The sequence below is a fragment of the Tursiops truncatus genome, chromosome 15 (assembly GCF_011762595.2).
Source record: "Tursiops truncatus isolate mTurTru1 chromosome 15, mTurTru1.mat.Y, whole genome shotgun sequence".
NCBI classification, from domain to species: Eukaryota; Metazoa; Chordata; class Mammalia; order Artiodactyla; family Delphinidae; genus Tursiops; species Tursiops truncatus.
Window position 1 is genome coordinate 35,600,668 of NC_047048.1, and position 15,115 is coordinate 35,615,782.

At 54.6% G+C, this 15,115-nt stretch overlaps 1 protein-coding gene across 10 annotated transcripts; it reads right to left on the minus strand.

Annotated features, from left to right (window-relative positions):
- Positions 1-455: 455 nt before the first annotated feature.
- ZNF205 (zinc finger protein 205) lies at positions 456-11,790 on the minus strand. Of its 10 annotated transcripts, none has more exons than XM_073793287.1 (8): positions 11,776-11,790; positions 10,968-11,059; positions 7,276-7,414; positions 4,482-4,695; positions 4,127-4,218; positions 3,651-3,771; positions 1,982-2,086; positions 456-1,721 (listed from the first exon to the last, which is right to left on the minus strand). In XM_073793287.1, exons 3-8 carry the CDS (start codon positions 7,330-7,332, stop codon positions 655-657), a joined length of 1,656 nt encoding a protein of 551 aa, XP_073649388.1. In that variant the 5' UTR covers positions 7,333-7,414; positions 10,968-11,059; positions 11,776-11,790; the 3' UTR covers positions 456-654. The 10 variants fall into 10 exon arrangements, with proteins under 10 accessions (XP_073649388.1, XP_033695495.1, XP_033695492.1 ...); XM_033839604.2 differs by lacking the exon at positions 11,776-11,790 and adding an exon at positions 11,517-11,657; XM_033839601.2 differs by lacking the exons at positions 10,968-11,059; positions 11,776-11,790 and adding exons at positions 7,548-7,708; positions 7,925-8,189.
- Positions 11,791-15,115: the final 3,325 nt, after the last annotated feature.

Here is a 15,115-nt window from a genome sequence, read left to right on the forward strand (position 1 = left end):
AGGGACGCAGGTGAAAACGTCCAGTCACAAAATGCAGGCCCCAGTGCCTGAGACAGGAGACAGGGAAGGCAGGAGACACTGAGCATGAATTCCCATGCTGGCTTGGCCCTCCTCCCGGCTCCCAAAGAGAAGAGCCCAGGGAGGGTCCAGAGCTCAGTGGGCAATGCCTGGGACAAGTGACCACAGCAGCAGACCACCCCACCGGGTCCACAATTTCAGAAGTGGCCAGCTGACTTCAGGTTTGGAAACCTCTGTGCTCAGAAGCCTTTGCTATAGGCTCTGGAATGGGTCCAAGCCAGGTGAAGGCTGGGGAGGAAGGTGCCCAAGCCCCCAGAGCGATGACATAGGGATGGCTGAGTGAGGAGACACTGGGTTGACTCCGGAGCCCCCACTTCCCCCCGCCAAGTCCAGGGTCAGCCTCCAGGGCCCCACGAGACAGAGCTATAGGCTGTCGCTCGAATTCCAAGGCCTTTAATTTGCAGTGAGCATGCCTCCTCCTCACCCGAGCTCCTCCCATGTTGCCGCGCCCCATCCCCATGCCAGCACCTCCCCAACTCCCTTCCTGGGCCTCCCAGGTCACACCCCCGCAGCAGCTGCCCCTGCTCCAATCCCCCTCCTTCCCTGTCTCCAGGCCAGACCCTGTCTCTCAGCCTCCTAGGTGGGGGCCGGAGGGGGTGCCGCCAGAGCCCCGGCTGCCCCCAGCATCAGCATGGCCAGGGCCTTGGGCCCCGCCGTGTGGATCTTCTCGTGCCGGTGCAGGTTGGAGCGCCGGCTGAAGCTCTTGCCGCACAGGGGGCAGGAGTAGGGCCGGACACCACGGTGGGTGCGCTGGTGGGCAGTGAGGTGCGAGCTGTGGCTGAAGCTCTTGCCGCAGTCGAGGCAGTGGTAGGGCTTCTCGCCGGTGTGTGTGCGGTTGTGGGCGATGAGGTTGGAGCGCTGGCTGAAGCACTTGCCGCACTCGGGGCACGGGTAGGGTTTGACCCCGGTGTGGGTGCGCTGGTGGGTGACCAGGGCTGAGCTCTGCGTGAAGCACTTGCCGCAGATGGGGCATTTGTGCGGCTTGGCGCCCGTGTGGGTGCCCTGGTGGGTGACCAAGTCCGAGCGGCGGGTGAAGCGCTTGGCGCAGCGGTCGCACACGTAGGGCTTCTCACCCGTGTGGATGCGCTGGTGCTGGATCAGCGTCGAGTGGTGGCTAAAGCTTTTCCAGCAGGACGGGCAGGTGTAGGGCTTCTCGCCGGTGTGGATGATCTGGTGCTGGATGAGGTGTGAGCTGCGGCCGAAGCGCTTGCCGCAGTCCGTGCACGCGTAGGGCTTCTCACCCGTGTGCGTGCGCCGGTGCGTCACCAAGTGCGAGTGCCAGCTGAAGGCCTTGCCGCACTGCTCGCACTTGTAGGTCTTCTTGCCGGCGTCGCCGTCAGAGGCCAGGCCCTCCTCGCTGCTCTCAGGGGCGGTCGTCCCCCCCTCTCTGGGTTGCTCTGGGAAGCGGCCCTCCTGGGCTTTCGGGATGCCGATGTCAGGCGGGTCTGGTTCCGCCTGTGCCTCCACCACGGGACCCGGCTGCACATCGTCCTTGGCTGGCCCTGAGCTCTGGCTGCCGGCTGCTCGCTGCCCACACCGTGGGGCGTCCCCCTGGGCTCTCCCCACCCTGCTTTTGAAGGACTTCATATCCCCAAGGGCTCCCAGGGATGGGGCTAGCTCCTCCTTGCCCACCTCCATGGCTCCTGGATAAAGAGGGATTCCAGCAAGGCAGAGGCTTTCATGAGGGCCCCGGGGGAATTGTGGAGCTAGAAATTAGGGCAAGGACCTGCTGGGAACCCTGGAAGCAAGAGCCACCCTCCACACAGGAGGGAGGGCTGGCGGCCCTGCCCCAGGAGGGGCTGTGTGTCTGCACCCCACAGAAAACCGCCCGCACTGACATGGGGCACCTGGGAGTGACAGCCACGACCCTACTGCCCCGCCCACCTGTCACCTCTGCACGCACCTCTCTTCTCCTCCTCCTCATCTCCCATCTGCTGGCAGGATCCCGAGGCCTCGCCCTTGCCCTGCACTTGAGAGGCCCAGAAAGGCCTGCTGAAGGGAAACCCTGCTTGGGAAGAGACGCTGTGCTCAGTCAGGGCCTTTCGGGCTGCACAGCAAGGAGAAACCACCCCCCACCTCCCCGGAGAGATGATGGAGCAAAAGAAGAGGGGATGCAGCTCTGCAAACACGCGGCAAAACCAAGTGAGCTCAACAGTCACTGGGGGCAGATGGCCATGCCCTCTCAGGATGCACACTCCGGGGCAACCTCCAGGCACACTCTTCTCAGGGCTGGGCCAGGTCAGCTGCTGGCCACCTCTATGTCACACTGTCCCCAGCAGTGAGTCCAGCAATGTCAGAAACCAGATGCAGTCTTTCTATCCTGCACCTGCACCTTCCCAGGATCACAGGCAAAAAGGGCTCCTGGGGGAGGGGCAGTGGGCAAAGAGAGGCCAAGTGGGAGGGCCTGCGATAAGAGGGCCAGGGACACTGACCACCCAGAAGTCAAGGACCAAAGGCCCATTTGCCAAGTACCCCAGGGTGAGGGCCTGGGAATTCTGGTCAAGTCAGGAAGAGAGCAGAAGGGCCCTGGCCTCCATGCCCTGATCCATGCCCCATGGGGGGGAAGGAATGTTTGGACCAACTGGGTGGTTTAGGGCATTTGTGAGGCCTGCCATGGGGCTGTGGAGTGGATGCTGGTTCCCTCTGATCTCCCAAGACTTGCCTGGACCTGCTGGCCTGGGCCCCGGAGAGTGCTAACAATGGGTGGTGAGCAAACCAGAGATAATTAAAGGTGTGAGCACAGCAGCTGCTGTGATCCCGGGGTCCACCAGGGACAACAGGGGTCTTGGCCCGCCATCAAAGTCAGAGGGTGGAATTACCAAGACCCTGGCTCCACCTGGACTAGCAGGTGTGCAACAGATGTGCACTGACAGACAAACAGACTGAATGACCGAATGAATGACAATGAATGAATGAATGCTGATTTTTCCATAAGCCCTCATAAAAGTCTGCCATGAAAACTAGAGCCTGAAACTGAGGAATCAAAGCCCTGGGACTTTACTGCTTACCATGAGAAAAACCAAGGGAGCCAAGGCCCCTCTGAGAAGAGGACACGGCCCTGGGGTGGATGTGACAGCTCAGAGTCAAAGGCCTGGAGGGATTAGCTGGCACTGTTCCCCATCCCCTGGGCTAGCAGCCCGGCCCAGAGCCAGGCTTTCTGGTCAGATACCTCTGAAGCTGGGCTTGGAAGTGGGGGAACTACTGGAATAAGCTAGGGAAGAACTGGAGAGAAGCACAGTCTCTAGGTCGGCACTGTCCAGCACAGCAGCCGCTAGCCACATGTGGTTATTTCAATTCAAATCTGAGCTGATTAAAATGAGATAAAACAAAAAACTCAGTTGCCCTAGCTGCATTTCTAGGGGTCAATAGCCACATATGGCTCATGGCTACCATATCAGCACCGACCAGAACACATCCATCACTAGGAAGCTTCTATAGTACAGTGAGGTCTGGATGAGCCACAAGAGGGGGTTCAAGCCCTGGAAAGGGAGGAGGAAGTGATGGCAGATAGGCCCCACCGCTGACTTCCCAGGGCCTCAGGAAGCAGCACTCCAGCATGAGTGAGCCCTTACCCAAGGACAGCCCGTTCCTCTTCTGCAGGATATCCCTGTAGAAGCTCTGCTGTGTGTGGTCCAGCCGCCCCCACTCCTCCCGGGAGAGGTACACAGCCACATCCTCAAAGGTCACTGGCATCTGAAACAACATGAGATGCCCACTCTCCAGGACACGCCAGGACGTGGTGGAGGGGCATGGTGGTGCCAGGACAAGGGCAAGACCCCGACTCCCATCCTGCTGACTCAAGTGAGGCTGGCCCTCGGGTGTGATGAAGCAGGACAGTTGCCCAAGGAAGGCTTTTGTGGGCAAGAACAAAGTGCTTGTGTACAGCAGAAGACAAGAGACAAAAACAAGGATCCTTCTTTTCGGCACCACTGCCAAAGCTCAGGATCTCCAGTCCCCACCCTCAGGTCCAGCGCTCAGATCCAGAGGATGATTCAGAGACGCTGTCCCTCCACATCCTTCGGCTCCAGCTGTGGATGGGGACACTCACCTGGGACCAGGCAGTGAGGAGCGCCGCGGCCATCCGCCGGTCTCTGGTCCTCCCCTCGTGAGAAAGCACAGAGATCTGGGGGGAGGGGAGGGCTGAGAGAGGAGAGAGGTCCTCAGCGCGGCCACCTCATCCCGCTTGGCCCTCCCACTCCCCGCAGTGAGCTCATGCCAGGCCCACCAGGGAAACCCACAGTGCCTCCAACTCCACCCCCGACCTGATCCAAGAAGAGGGTCAGTGGGCTCTGAGGGTGAGCGGGGGCAGCCTCCAAGGGGCAGGTGGGGCAGACATCAGGGTCTCCCCACCCGGGCTGAGCGTCCACCTGGGAAAGTGCCTCTCTCCACATCCCCCTCCTCACCTCCGCCAGGCAGGAAATGTGATTTCTCCTTAGAGCCCTGGCTTAGGGGCACCCAGCCCCGTACTCCTTGAGCTCTGGCCTCCTGTGATGCCCCCTCAGGGTGCGGCTCTTCCGGCTCCATCTTGATGTGGGGTGACTCCTGAGCGGCTCCCAACGGCACTGTCCCCTCCGACTCGGAAAGCATTTCTTGACAAGAATGCCCATGACCTGGAGTCTAGAAATAACAGCCCCATCAGCACTGGGACGGAGAATGGGAAACACAGCAGAACTCCACACTCGGGAACCTGCAGAGGCAGACACCGAGGCTGGCAGAACGCACACCCAGATGCAAGGCTGGCCCTGCTTCCGTCTCCGTCCCTGAGACCTGCATATCCGTGGTTCACCCTGTGAGGCAGGACAGTGAGGGAAGGAGGGGAGGCTCATCGAGGCCCTGCTGGGTGCCCACAGGGCAGATGCCTCTTCCCAATTTGAGCCTCCCACCTCCCACAGGAGTGTGGATTGTTATTCTTTTAATATATGAGGAAACCGAATGTAGTTGGCTGGGTTGAATAGTGTACCCTCAAAATTCATGTCTACTCGGAACCTCAGAATGTGACCTTATTTGGAAAAAAGGTCTTTGCAGATGTAGTTATGGATCTTGAGATGAAATAATCCTGGATTCAGGTTGGGCCCTGAATCCAATGACTGGTGTCCATAGAAGAGGAGAGGACACAGGGGCTTCCCTGGCAGTCCAGTGGTTAGGACTCCCGCTTTCACTGCCGAGGGCCCAGGTTCTATCCCTGGTCAGGGAACTAGGATCCCACAAGCCATGCGGCAGCCAAAAAAAAAGAGGAGAGGACACAGAAACAGAGGAGAAGCCATGTGAAGATGGAAGCAGAGGCTGGAGTGATGCTGTCACAAACCAAGGGACACCTGGAGCCACCAAAAGCTGAGAGGCAGGAAGGATCCTCCCCTAGAGCCTTGGGAGGGGGCCCTGCTGACCCCTTGATTTTGGGGTTCTGGCCTCCAAAGTGTGAGAGAATAAAAGCCGGTTGTTTTAAGCCACCCAGTTTGTGGTCCTTTGTTACAGCAGACACAGAAAACTCACACCCCCAGGCTCTGAGAACAGACAATGGCCCAAGGTCACAGAGCTTGGAGTGACTCGGCCAGGACTTGAACTCAGTGTATCGGACTCACAAGTCACCCCCAGGGCCATAACTTCTTGAAAGTGACAGGAAGACATGTGGCCTTGGGCCATTTCAGTCCTAACTCAATTGGTCAGAGCTGTTGGCAGTTTCTGATTTGGAACAAATAAGTCCAAGCATACCTCTAACTGTGCTGAGGCCTTGTACCCACCTAAGTCTGATGGAAGGGAAACTCCTCTCAGGCTCACCCCCTTTAGCACTGTCCCCCACAATGGGACTGCCAGGATCCTCCCTCCCCTCTTCATAGCAGCCTCTGCCCCAGCCCTCTGGGAGGTGAGGAGCAAGCTTTTGAGTCAGGCTACCGGGGCTGGAATCCAGAACCACCGCTTACCAGCCTTTCAGTCCTGAGCAGAGCAGAGCACTGGGAAAGTCACTTCCCTTGCACTGGGAAAGTCACTTCCCTTGCACTGGGAGGCCCTGGTGAGGCCTCATAATCACCACCCATAGCACTGGGCACCGGCCAGCCTTCTGCTGGGAACTCAAGCCTATCCCTCCACCTCCCCACCCACCTCAGTATATAAGACTCTCAGGCCAGGAGTCAAAGTTCCTGGGAGCCACACAGGCCAGGCGGCCTCCGAGACTCAGCTGCTCTGCCTCCACACAGATAACACGTGAGAAAGAGCTCTCCTCTCCACAAAGTTCTGGATAAACAAAGAGCAGTGCTGGTAATTATTATTATTACTCTACTGTGTGAGCTGACAGAATCCAACATCAGCACAGAATGTTGTGGACATATGAGGCCCACTGGGAGTTACAAAGGCATTATGGAAGGGAAACTGAACTGCAGTAAAAATTCTTTGTGCTTCTATGGTATGAAAACAGAACTGACACTTGATTTGTACTTGAACTTACAGCTACTGGAAACCGTAGCTGAGGATTTCCAGGTTTCTCTGACCTAGGTTCTAGTTGCTGTGGGTGGTGTTGTTTTATATGTTACAATAATGAGCACCTACGGGCTGATGAGCTGCTTACAGAGGCCTCTCATGCCTATTATCTTCTCTGAGCCTCCCAACCACCTGGCAAGACAGGTGGGAATGGCAGGCACATGATCCGCATTTTATAGATGACACACCTGGTTCCCAGAGGCCAAGGGACCTGCCCAAGGTCGCACATCCCGCTGCAGCTGACTCATGTTCCCCCAGTCCCAAGCTTGGTGACCATGGTCTCCCCGCAAGTCGTAACTACACACACACAGGCAACAGGTACAGGAAGGGCTATGTGCTCAGACCCAGAGAGAGAGGAGGTGCGGGCCCAGGCAGAGGGGAGTAGAGGGTAGACTGAGGCTTGCCCATATGCTCTGAGCACTGTTCAGAGAGCAAACCCCACCCACGGGACCCCTGTGCAGCCCCCTTACTATCTCGTGTAGCCTTTGGTCTGCTGACTACCGAATTCACGAGGCAAAGCAAAGCAGTCCCATAGAAGTCGATTCCCAGGTGGAAGGTATTTCCCATCATACCACCTTCTCTTCAACATCCCCCCACCGCATCTACCAGCCCTGCTCCCACGGTGAGTCTAACTCATCCATTGGTCCAAATGCCCTGCCTTGAAAATCCCCTTCCACTCCAGTTCCTTCCAGTGCATGCCTCCCTCACCCAGCACCCCATCCATACCTCTTGGGCTCCCTCCTTGTCCTGGGTAGCACGGATGCCTCCACCATCCGCAGACATTTTCTGTCTCAGAGCTACAAAGCTCAGCCGAGTTGTTTCTTGGTCTTGTTGGCCAAGTCCCCTCCAGCTTCTGGCCAGGAGCCTAGAGGAGCAGAAGGAAATCAGCCAGTGTCTCCTGGACATCCCTGAAGCCCCCCAAATTCCCACGCCGGACCAGATCCATCCCTGGTCCCAATCAGAAATAAAACCTCCGAGACGCCCTCCAACGGTCTCACCCTCTATGTTGTTTTTTGGTCCCTCTCTTTGACAGAATGCTATTTTGTATTATCCCGTTTATCGTTGAAGCAAGACTCTCACAGCAACTGGGTTAAGGAAAACCGGGGTGACTTGAAATCTGAATCTCCTGTCATCAGGAGCCGAAAGGTCTGCAGAGATCCTGCGAAACAGGTGCTGAGTGGGGCCCCGCCCACCACAGCCAGCTCCGCGGAGGAATACAGGCCCCGCCGTCTCCCGGGTCCAGGACACACACACACACACCCTGCGCTCGACCTGACTCGGTCCCGCCTGGGATCCAGAAATTGAGCTGCCCGCTCTCAGCAGCCCTCCCTGCGGCTGCAACCACCCGCCCGGGCCGGGTGTCCATCCTGCTCACGGTCCCGCACAGATGATGTCCTTCCTCTTTCCGAACCCGGGTCCAGGCCTCCTCTCCCTGCCAGCCCGTAGCCTTCCACCTTTGACCCCGTCCCCTCCTGCCAGCTGGCCACCCGCGCGGGTCTCGGGATCCAGGTGCCCTCCCAGCCCCCCTCTCACCGAGGTGGAGGCGGAGGGGTCACCTCGGGCGGCGGAGCCCCCTCCCCCGGGGAAGGGAGTCTCCGCAGCCTACACCGGGCGCGGGGAGCCGGGTGGAGACTGGGATTAGGGACAACAGGAAGTCCCTCCCAGATCCCGTTCCCCACACAGCTGCAGCCCTACAGCGTTCCCACCTTGGAGGGTTCCGGGTCTGGGGTCCCGAGGCCGGCTGCACCTGCTCTCGGCCGGGAGGTGACTCCCAGATCCGCGTTGCCGGCTCACGATCGCTTTACCTAGCACGTGCTCGTGACACCAGCCAAGCAGGAGCGCCAAAGTGGGAAAATATATTTTGTGTAAGGATTTTGATATTTGACGTTTCAAATTGCAGCTGTCGTTACAGGACGAAGGACACTTTGCCGAGTGGAGGGACATGGTGGTCCTTTTCAGTACACAGAGCTTCTGAAAGTCTTATGGGTGTCTCCGTGGAGACGTCCCTGGATTTCATTTAAGGCTCCCAGACCAGTCAGCAGCTCCTCTGGGTTCCCGCCAAGACTGGCATGGAGTTCTCTCTCCCTAAGAGCAAACTTAGGAAACGAAGAGACCTGGGAACTCCTCAGTACCCACCCCTACACCTATGTCTCACACTTTGGAAAGATGTGGCATCAATCTGATTTTTCCAGACGCTGCCCTCCCCCCGCCCCCGACCAGCTCCCTCTCAAGGCTAGGGATAGAGGTGACAAAGGGGTCTGACCCAGCCATGCATGGGGTCCCAAACCCTCAGACATCCCTGGTGGCTTCATAGTCCACCTCTCAGCTTCTGTCTTCCCTTCAGACTCTGAGAGCTAAGGCTCCCAAAACGGGAGAACAGAGACTGCGCTTCACTCCCTGGGGCAAGGCACTCATTTCTCCTTAACAGGGCACAGGAGATGAGTGTCAGGAAAGGGGTGAGGGCCAGCCCTGTAGTCAGATTCCAGGAAGATTCCTGCTGGAAACGTTCCCAGGCCCCCTGCCTTCGGCCTATCAGAGCCCTCTGAGATACATCCACTTCACCCAGGAAGACAGGCACCACTGGCCCTTGTACCACCCCATCGGTGTGCTGTGTGCACTCACAAGGGTTCAATTTTTTTAAAACTTAGTTCCCAACGCTTAAAAAATTAGGAGGGTTCCAGGACTTCCCTGGTGGCGCAGTGGTTAAGAATTCGCCTGCCAATGCAGGGGACATGGGTTCAGAGCCCTGGCCCGGGCAGATCCCACATGCCGCGGAGCAGCTAAGCCCGTGCGCCACAACTACTGAGCCTGCGCTTTAGAGCCCATGAGCCACAACGACTGAGCCAGCGTACCACAACTACTGAAGCCCGCCCACCTACAGTCTGTGCTCCACAACAAAGAGAAGCCACTGCAGTGAGAAGTCAGAGCACCACAATGAAGGGTAGCCCCCACTCACCACAACTAGGGAAAGTCTGCACGCAGCAACGAAGCCCCAACGCAGCCATAAATAAATAAATTTATAAAAAAATAAAAGTGAGGGGAATTCCCATAAAATTGATTTTCTTGAGAAACCAGAACAACCAGAGCAAACTTGGACCCATATTCCTCCCATTCCGGGCCTGATCTCAGGGTGCTACCTTTGGTTCTCCACTTGGCCCTTGCAGCATTTTGAGTTTGCAACTCTGCTTTTGGAGTTCAACTTGTTTTAGGAGTCCTAGAATTCTTATTGATTCTACTATCACTTTGATGAAAGAAAAATTACCCCCAGGGTTTGGCTCTGGTCAGTATCTCCAGGTGTTTTAATCCTCAAAGTAAAGAGAGATGAACAAAATTGTATCAAAAGTCAATACTGTTTTTAAAACAGAATTATAAAATGAGAAAAAGCCACAGGGGGCCCTGGAAAAGATGAAATGCGCAGTCTGGGAGCCAGACTGTGTTAAGCCAGTGTCCAGAGTAAAGGAACTCAACCTGAGGTGGACCATCTCACACATGGCAGTCCCAGGAGTGCACCAAGTCCAGAAAGAACGGGTGTGTCCTGATTCCTGGGCAAACGTTTCTCTACCAGACAAAAGGGGCTACAGTTCAGGGATACTGAGGAAGCCCAGAGGTTTGGATCCCACCATGGGATCACCTAAGTTAGACCAAAAGAAGTCTCAACATTTATTTAACTGTTCAGAAAAAAAAATTATATATATATATATATATATTTTTTTTTTTTTCGGTATGCGGGCCTCTCACTGTTGTGGCCTCTCCTGTTGCAAAGCACAGGCTCCGGATGCGCAGGCCCAGCGGCCATGGCTCACGGGCCCAGCCGCTCCGCAGCATGTGGGATCTTCCCAGACCAGGTCACGAACCCATGTCCCCTGCATTGGCAGGCAGACTCTCAATCACTGCGCCACCAGGGAAGCCCCAGAAAATATTTACTGAGCATCTGCTATGTGATAGATATTAGCTCCTTCTTGGAAATGAGAGGAAACCCTTCTAGGGCTGGCTCTAGGCCTGAGCAGGTCTAGGAGGAAGGATTATTGATACTTGCTTTGTGGGAATTGCAGTCTCCAAAAGACTTCAGACCAGGGCAGGGTGAGTCAATAAGTAGAGATCAAAAACTTAAATGCCTTCAGCAACCACGCAGTACCATAAACCACCAATGCCTTGGGTGTAAGACCGGAGTGGGAGAGACTTCAGGGGCCTCAAGAAACCATATTTTGTTTAAAGGGGGCGGTTGGGGGCTCAGTATTGCCCAAGCATGAGGTTTTTTCAAGAGAAGCCAAAAAGAATTCAATTTCTATGTGAAATATCCTGACTTTTGAATGTTGATGACTAAAAACAAAAACAAAACAAAATTAAGAACTCCATACAATTCCAGCAGAAAACATCTGTTGTCCCACTCACAGGCCACCAGGTTAGAGAGTACTTACCTCAGGAGCCTGTTTACAAGGCACTTATCAGAGCTTCAGGCACGGGAAACACTCAACAAATGCCAACTCCACTATCCTGCGGCTTCAGTGAGCTTGAGTAAGAGAGAATACGCCACCTTTAGTAAATCGTGATCTACCCTCAGACTGGCCTGCGAGCTGATTCAGGTCTTAAAGAGGACCTTACAAAAAAGCAGCCAGAATAATAAAAACTAGAAAAAAGAATCATCTGATGTAAGAAAAATAAAAACAAACGTGTGTTAATGAACACCGTTAAGCCAGGCTGGAGACAGGGAAATGCAGAGATTTAGCCTTAGGAAGGAGAGACGATAGGGGCAAATAAAGGAATGTAAGAGAAGCCAAGAAAAATAGGAATAATCGAGTAAACAGCAGAGAAAATGTTAACCATTGAAAAAGAAGAAAAGGAAGCCAGTACAAGTGTTAGGTAGGTGGAACCCCGGAAATAAAACAAATTTTGAAGAAAAATAACAGAACTCCCAGGGCCGCTGGAGACCAGGTAGTGAGAGTTCAGGTGCCGGGCGGCCCGCTCACCGCCGGTGGCGTGGAGGCAACCCTGAGGCCCCGTCCCCTGATGCGAGACGGACGCAGGGGGAGGCGTTCGGAGCCACAGGAGGCCCAGGAGCCCCGCGCGCACAAGTCGTCGTTCCCCAGCTCTGCAGCCCGCAGGGCAACTATGCGGGGAGCGCGTCTCCCAAGCAACAACTGCCCCATCCCGCCCCCACGGGAGACGCGGTGATTGGCTGTCGCCTCCCTGGCCCCGCCCCCCACAGCACCGCCCTGCTGCCCTTACCTGCGCGCTGCTGTCCGCGCCCGCGAGGGGCAGTCCCGCCGAGGGCGAAGGGTCATCCTGGTGCTGCCGGACCCTGGCCGGTGTGCCCGCGTTTTCCGTCCGGCTGCCCCGTTCCAACTTCCGGTTTCCCCGGGTCTCTCGTGGAGCCCGCCTGTGGGCCAGGGGCACGGGGGCAACGGGGGCGGTGAGGACCGCGGGGCGGACACCCGGGAGCCCTCGAGTTTCCGGTGGGAAAACTGAGGCTGGCTGAGCGAGGGCCCTCAGCTTGAGAGCGCCGGCGCCGGGGTACCCGGGAGCACGAATTCCGGCCCAGCGCCCCATCCAGCCTCCCAGGTCAAGGGTTTCCGACCCTCACACGTTTTGAGTTTTGTTTTGTTTCAAAAATGGGAGTATATGCTGCTGACGTGCCCCCTCTGTGTGCGTGACACATATTTAGTATAAAAAACATATAGAGAAAACAAAACATGTAGCATGTCAAAGACATACACAGCCATACATTATGAAGTGGTGAAAGCAGATTTTATTCGGTAACTACGGACAGCAGGGCAAAGAGCTGCGCTCCATCCGATGTGCTGCAGAGGTGACTGGGTGTTTCAAAGGGAGAATGGGGGCTGCGGGGGGCGGGAGGTAGTGAAAAGTCACAATGAGCCAGTCAGTGAAGCTGCAATTAGGCCACGTGTGTCTGCTATCTGGCAGGTGTGGGAGGCAGGAGGAGTCTATCCTCCCACAGAGAAGGGAGAAAGAGGCCCTGTCCCTCCTGATGAGTACATTTCAAGGGAATGGCTCTCAGGTCAGTGAAAGATTGTAAGAGTTATAATCTTCTTCTGGGTTATAAGAGACACATATTCACAATTATAAGCCCTTTTTAGTAAGTGCTCTAAGAAAGGGAGGCTAGGGGCCCATCATCAGGCATTAGCTAGAATGAACAGTAAATTTTCCTGGCAGCTTTGAGCTTTCTCAGGCAGGCATTTTAATGGGGGGCTGGGGTCATCATGGCCTTATGCTGCTAGAAGCTATGCTAGAGTTTGGTCAAGTCTTAGGGCAGGTTTGGACGGATGGTTATGTGTCAAGAGTTCTACTGTTCTCAAGCGGTGCCTTGCTGTTTTTCAACTGCGGCATATTCTGTTGTATGGCTACATCACAATGTCTAACCAGGTGCCTACTCATCACCCAATTCTTGATGCCCTTGCCTTGCAGCAACTGGAACTACCCAGCAGCTCTTATTGTGGAGGCTTTGCTCCTTTCCAGTGGGTGAACAAGACTATCATCTGATCTTGCAACAGGGCAGGCAGAGAGGCTGCCAACCCCAAACCTGGCTCCTGGATCTCAGCTGTGATGCTGACCCAGAAGCCTGCCCATCACAGTCAGCAGAAATGGCTTTCTCCTGCCCTGGGCAAGCGCCAGGAGGAAAGGAGGTTCCTCCCTAGGCAGCAATTCCAAGTGCTTCTTACCATGATTGTCAAGGCTGGCAGCTTCAGCCTCAGCCACGCAAGCTGTGAACACCAAGGCCAGAAAAGCCCCCAAACTTAGTAGGGTTGACTGGATATATTCCCCCAAACACCCACATACCACCTTCCAGAACATTTTCTCTACCTGGGAGCTAAAGACAGCTTACAGTACAGGCAGGGAGGGGATTCTCTGTTGAGACCAAGCTCAAGAGTCACTCCACTTGGCTCTTTGGAGGTAGATATTAGAGTAAATTAAGTTACTTTCCCTATAGAGATTGCTGCATTTTTAGGAAACCAGGACACTATCATCATCCTAAAATACCCTTCACTGTTGCTGCAGTCACCTCCTGTTATCTGATACCTAAAGGGTGCCCCAGTCTTGGGTAGAGTTTAAGGTACATTCACTCACGAAAGCTAAAGACACTGAAGCAGGTGGGGATGGGAGTACTTAGGAGGCATTCTGATTGGCTCAGCTCTGAGGACCCCTCCTGGGAGCAGATGACAATGGCACTCAGGCACCCACCCTTGATGTCCTTTTCAGCCCTTCCTCCTGCTGCACTCTCTGGCACCTACCCTCAGCTCTCAGACTCGTTCCTCTACATGGCGTGTGGTCTTTCACTAGTGTCTCTTCTATTTTTTTTTTTTTTTTACTCAGTTGGGTGTGAAAAAAAATGCAGAACTTCCATTAATTTTACTTTCTCTCCTTTTAAAAATCCTATTTTTGTGAATGCTTTATAATGTGAAAAAAAATCAGGGTTCCATGGAGAAACAGCTGATCCTAGGACTGGGGCAAGAAATGTACAAGATGAGTCTGCAGACAGTGGGAGGGGAAATGGTACAAGCTCTCTGGACAAGTGTGGCAGAATCTTCTGAACCTGACCATCCACATACCCTATGACACAGCGATTCACTCCTGGGCACAAGTCCTGCAGTACGCACTTATATGGTTACCCGAGACCTACAAGAACTACTAAGCGTGGCCTCAAACTGAAAACCACCTCCGTGTAGACACAGTAGAATGAACAAATAACACAATGGGGGAATACTATTCAGGGAATAAGCAACGCGTGGATGACTCCCTCACTGTGGAGTAAGGTCAGATGAGAGTTCCTATTGTGTGACTTCACTTACACGGAGTTCAAAGACAGACCAAACAAATCTGCTGTGGTTGGAAGTCAGGATAGCGATTATGGGGGAAGGGAAGTGACCAGAAGGGGGCATCAGAGTAGGCCCGAGAGAGCTAGTAAATTCTAATTTGATTGGGATGCTGGCTAAAGGGCTGTTTTCGCTTGGTGGAGACTCATCACGCTCTTCGTTTTTGGTTTGCGCACAATTTCTGTACATTACACCTAAAAGTTTACTTAAAAAAAAAAAAGGAAATGAATGAAGAGAAACCATAAGACCATTGCTATGATCCAGGCAATAAATGATGGTGACCTGGACTTGGTAGCAGCAGTGGAGGTAGAGAAACACATATATGAAAAATATTTAGGCTATCAGACCTACAGAACTTGGAGACTGATGAGATGTGGGAATGAGTTAAAGCAAGGGGGTCAAGGATAAATCCCAGTACCTGGCTTGAGCAACTGAATGGATTGTTCTACACTTACCGAAATAGAGAATACCAGGAAAGACAAGGTCTGATGTGGAATATTCCTTCAATCCACATTTAGTGAGTGTTTACTATGTGCCGGGCACTGGAGATACAGCAATGAACAGCAGCAAAGCCAGTCTTGTGGAGCTTGCGTTTAAGTGGCTGGGTGAGGGACTTCCCTGGTGGTCCAGTGGTTAAGACTCCGTGCTCCCAATGCAGGCGATCCGGGTTTGAATCTGGGTTTGATCCCTGGTCAGGGAACTAGAACCCGTATATATGCTGTAACGAAGATCCCGCG

Bases quoted from the DNA above. Each gene is read 5' to 3' on its own strand.
- ZNF205 (XM_073793287.1), bottom strand. From the start codon at position 7,332: ATGTCTGCGGATGGTGGAGGCATCCGTGCTACCCAGGACAAGGAGGGA. The intron at 2,087-3,650 runs GTAAGGGCTCAC...TCTCTTCCCAAG, and splicing joins GAGGAACGGGCTGTCCTTGG to CAGGGTTTCCCTTCAGCAGG. The intron at 1,722-1,981 runs GTGCGTGCAGAG...CTCTTTATCCAG, and splicing joins TGAGGAGGAGGAGAAGAGAG to GAGCCATGGAGGTGGGCAAG.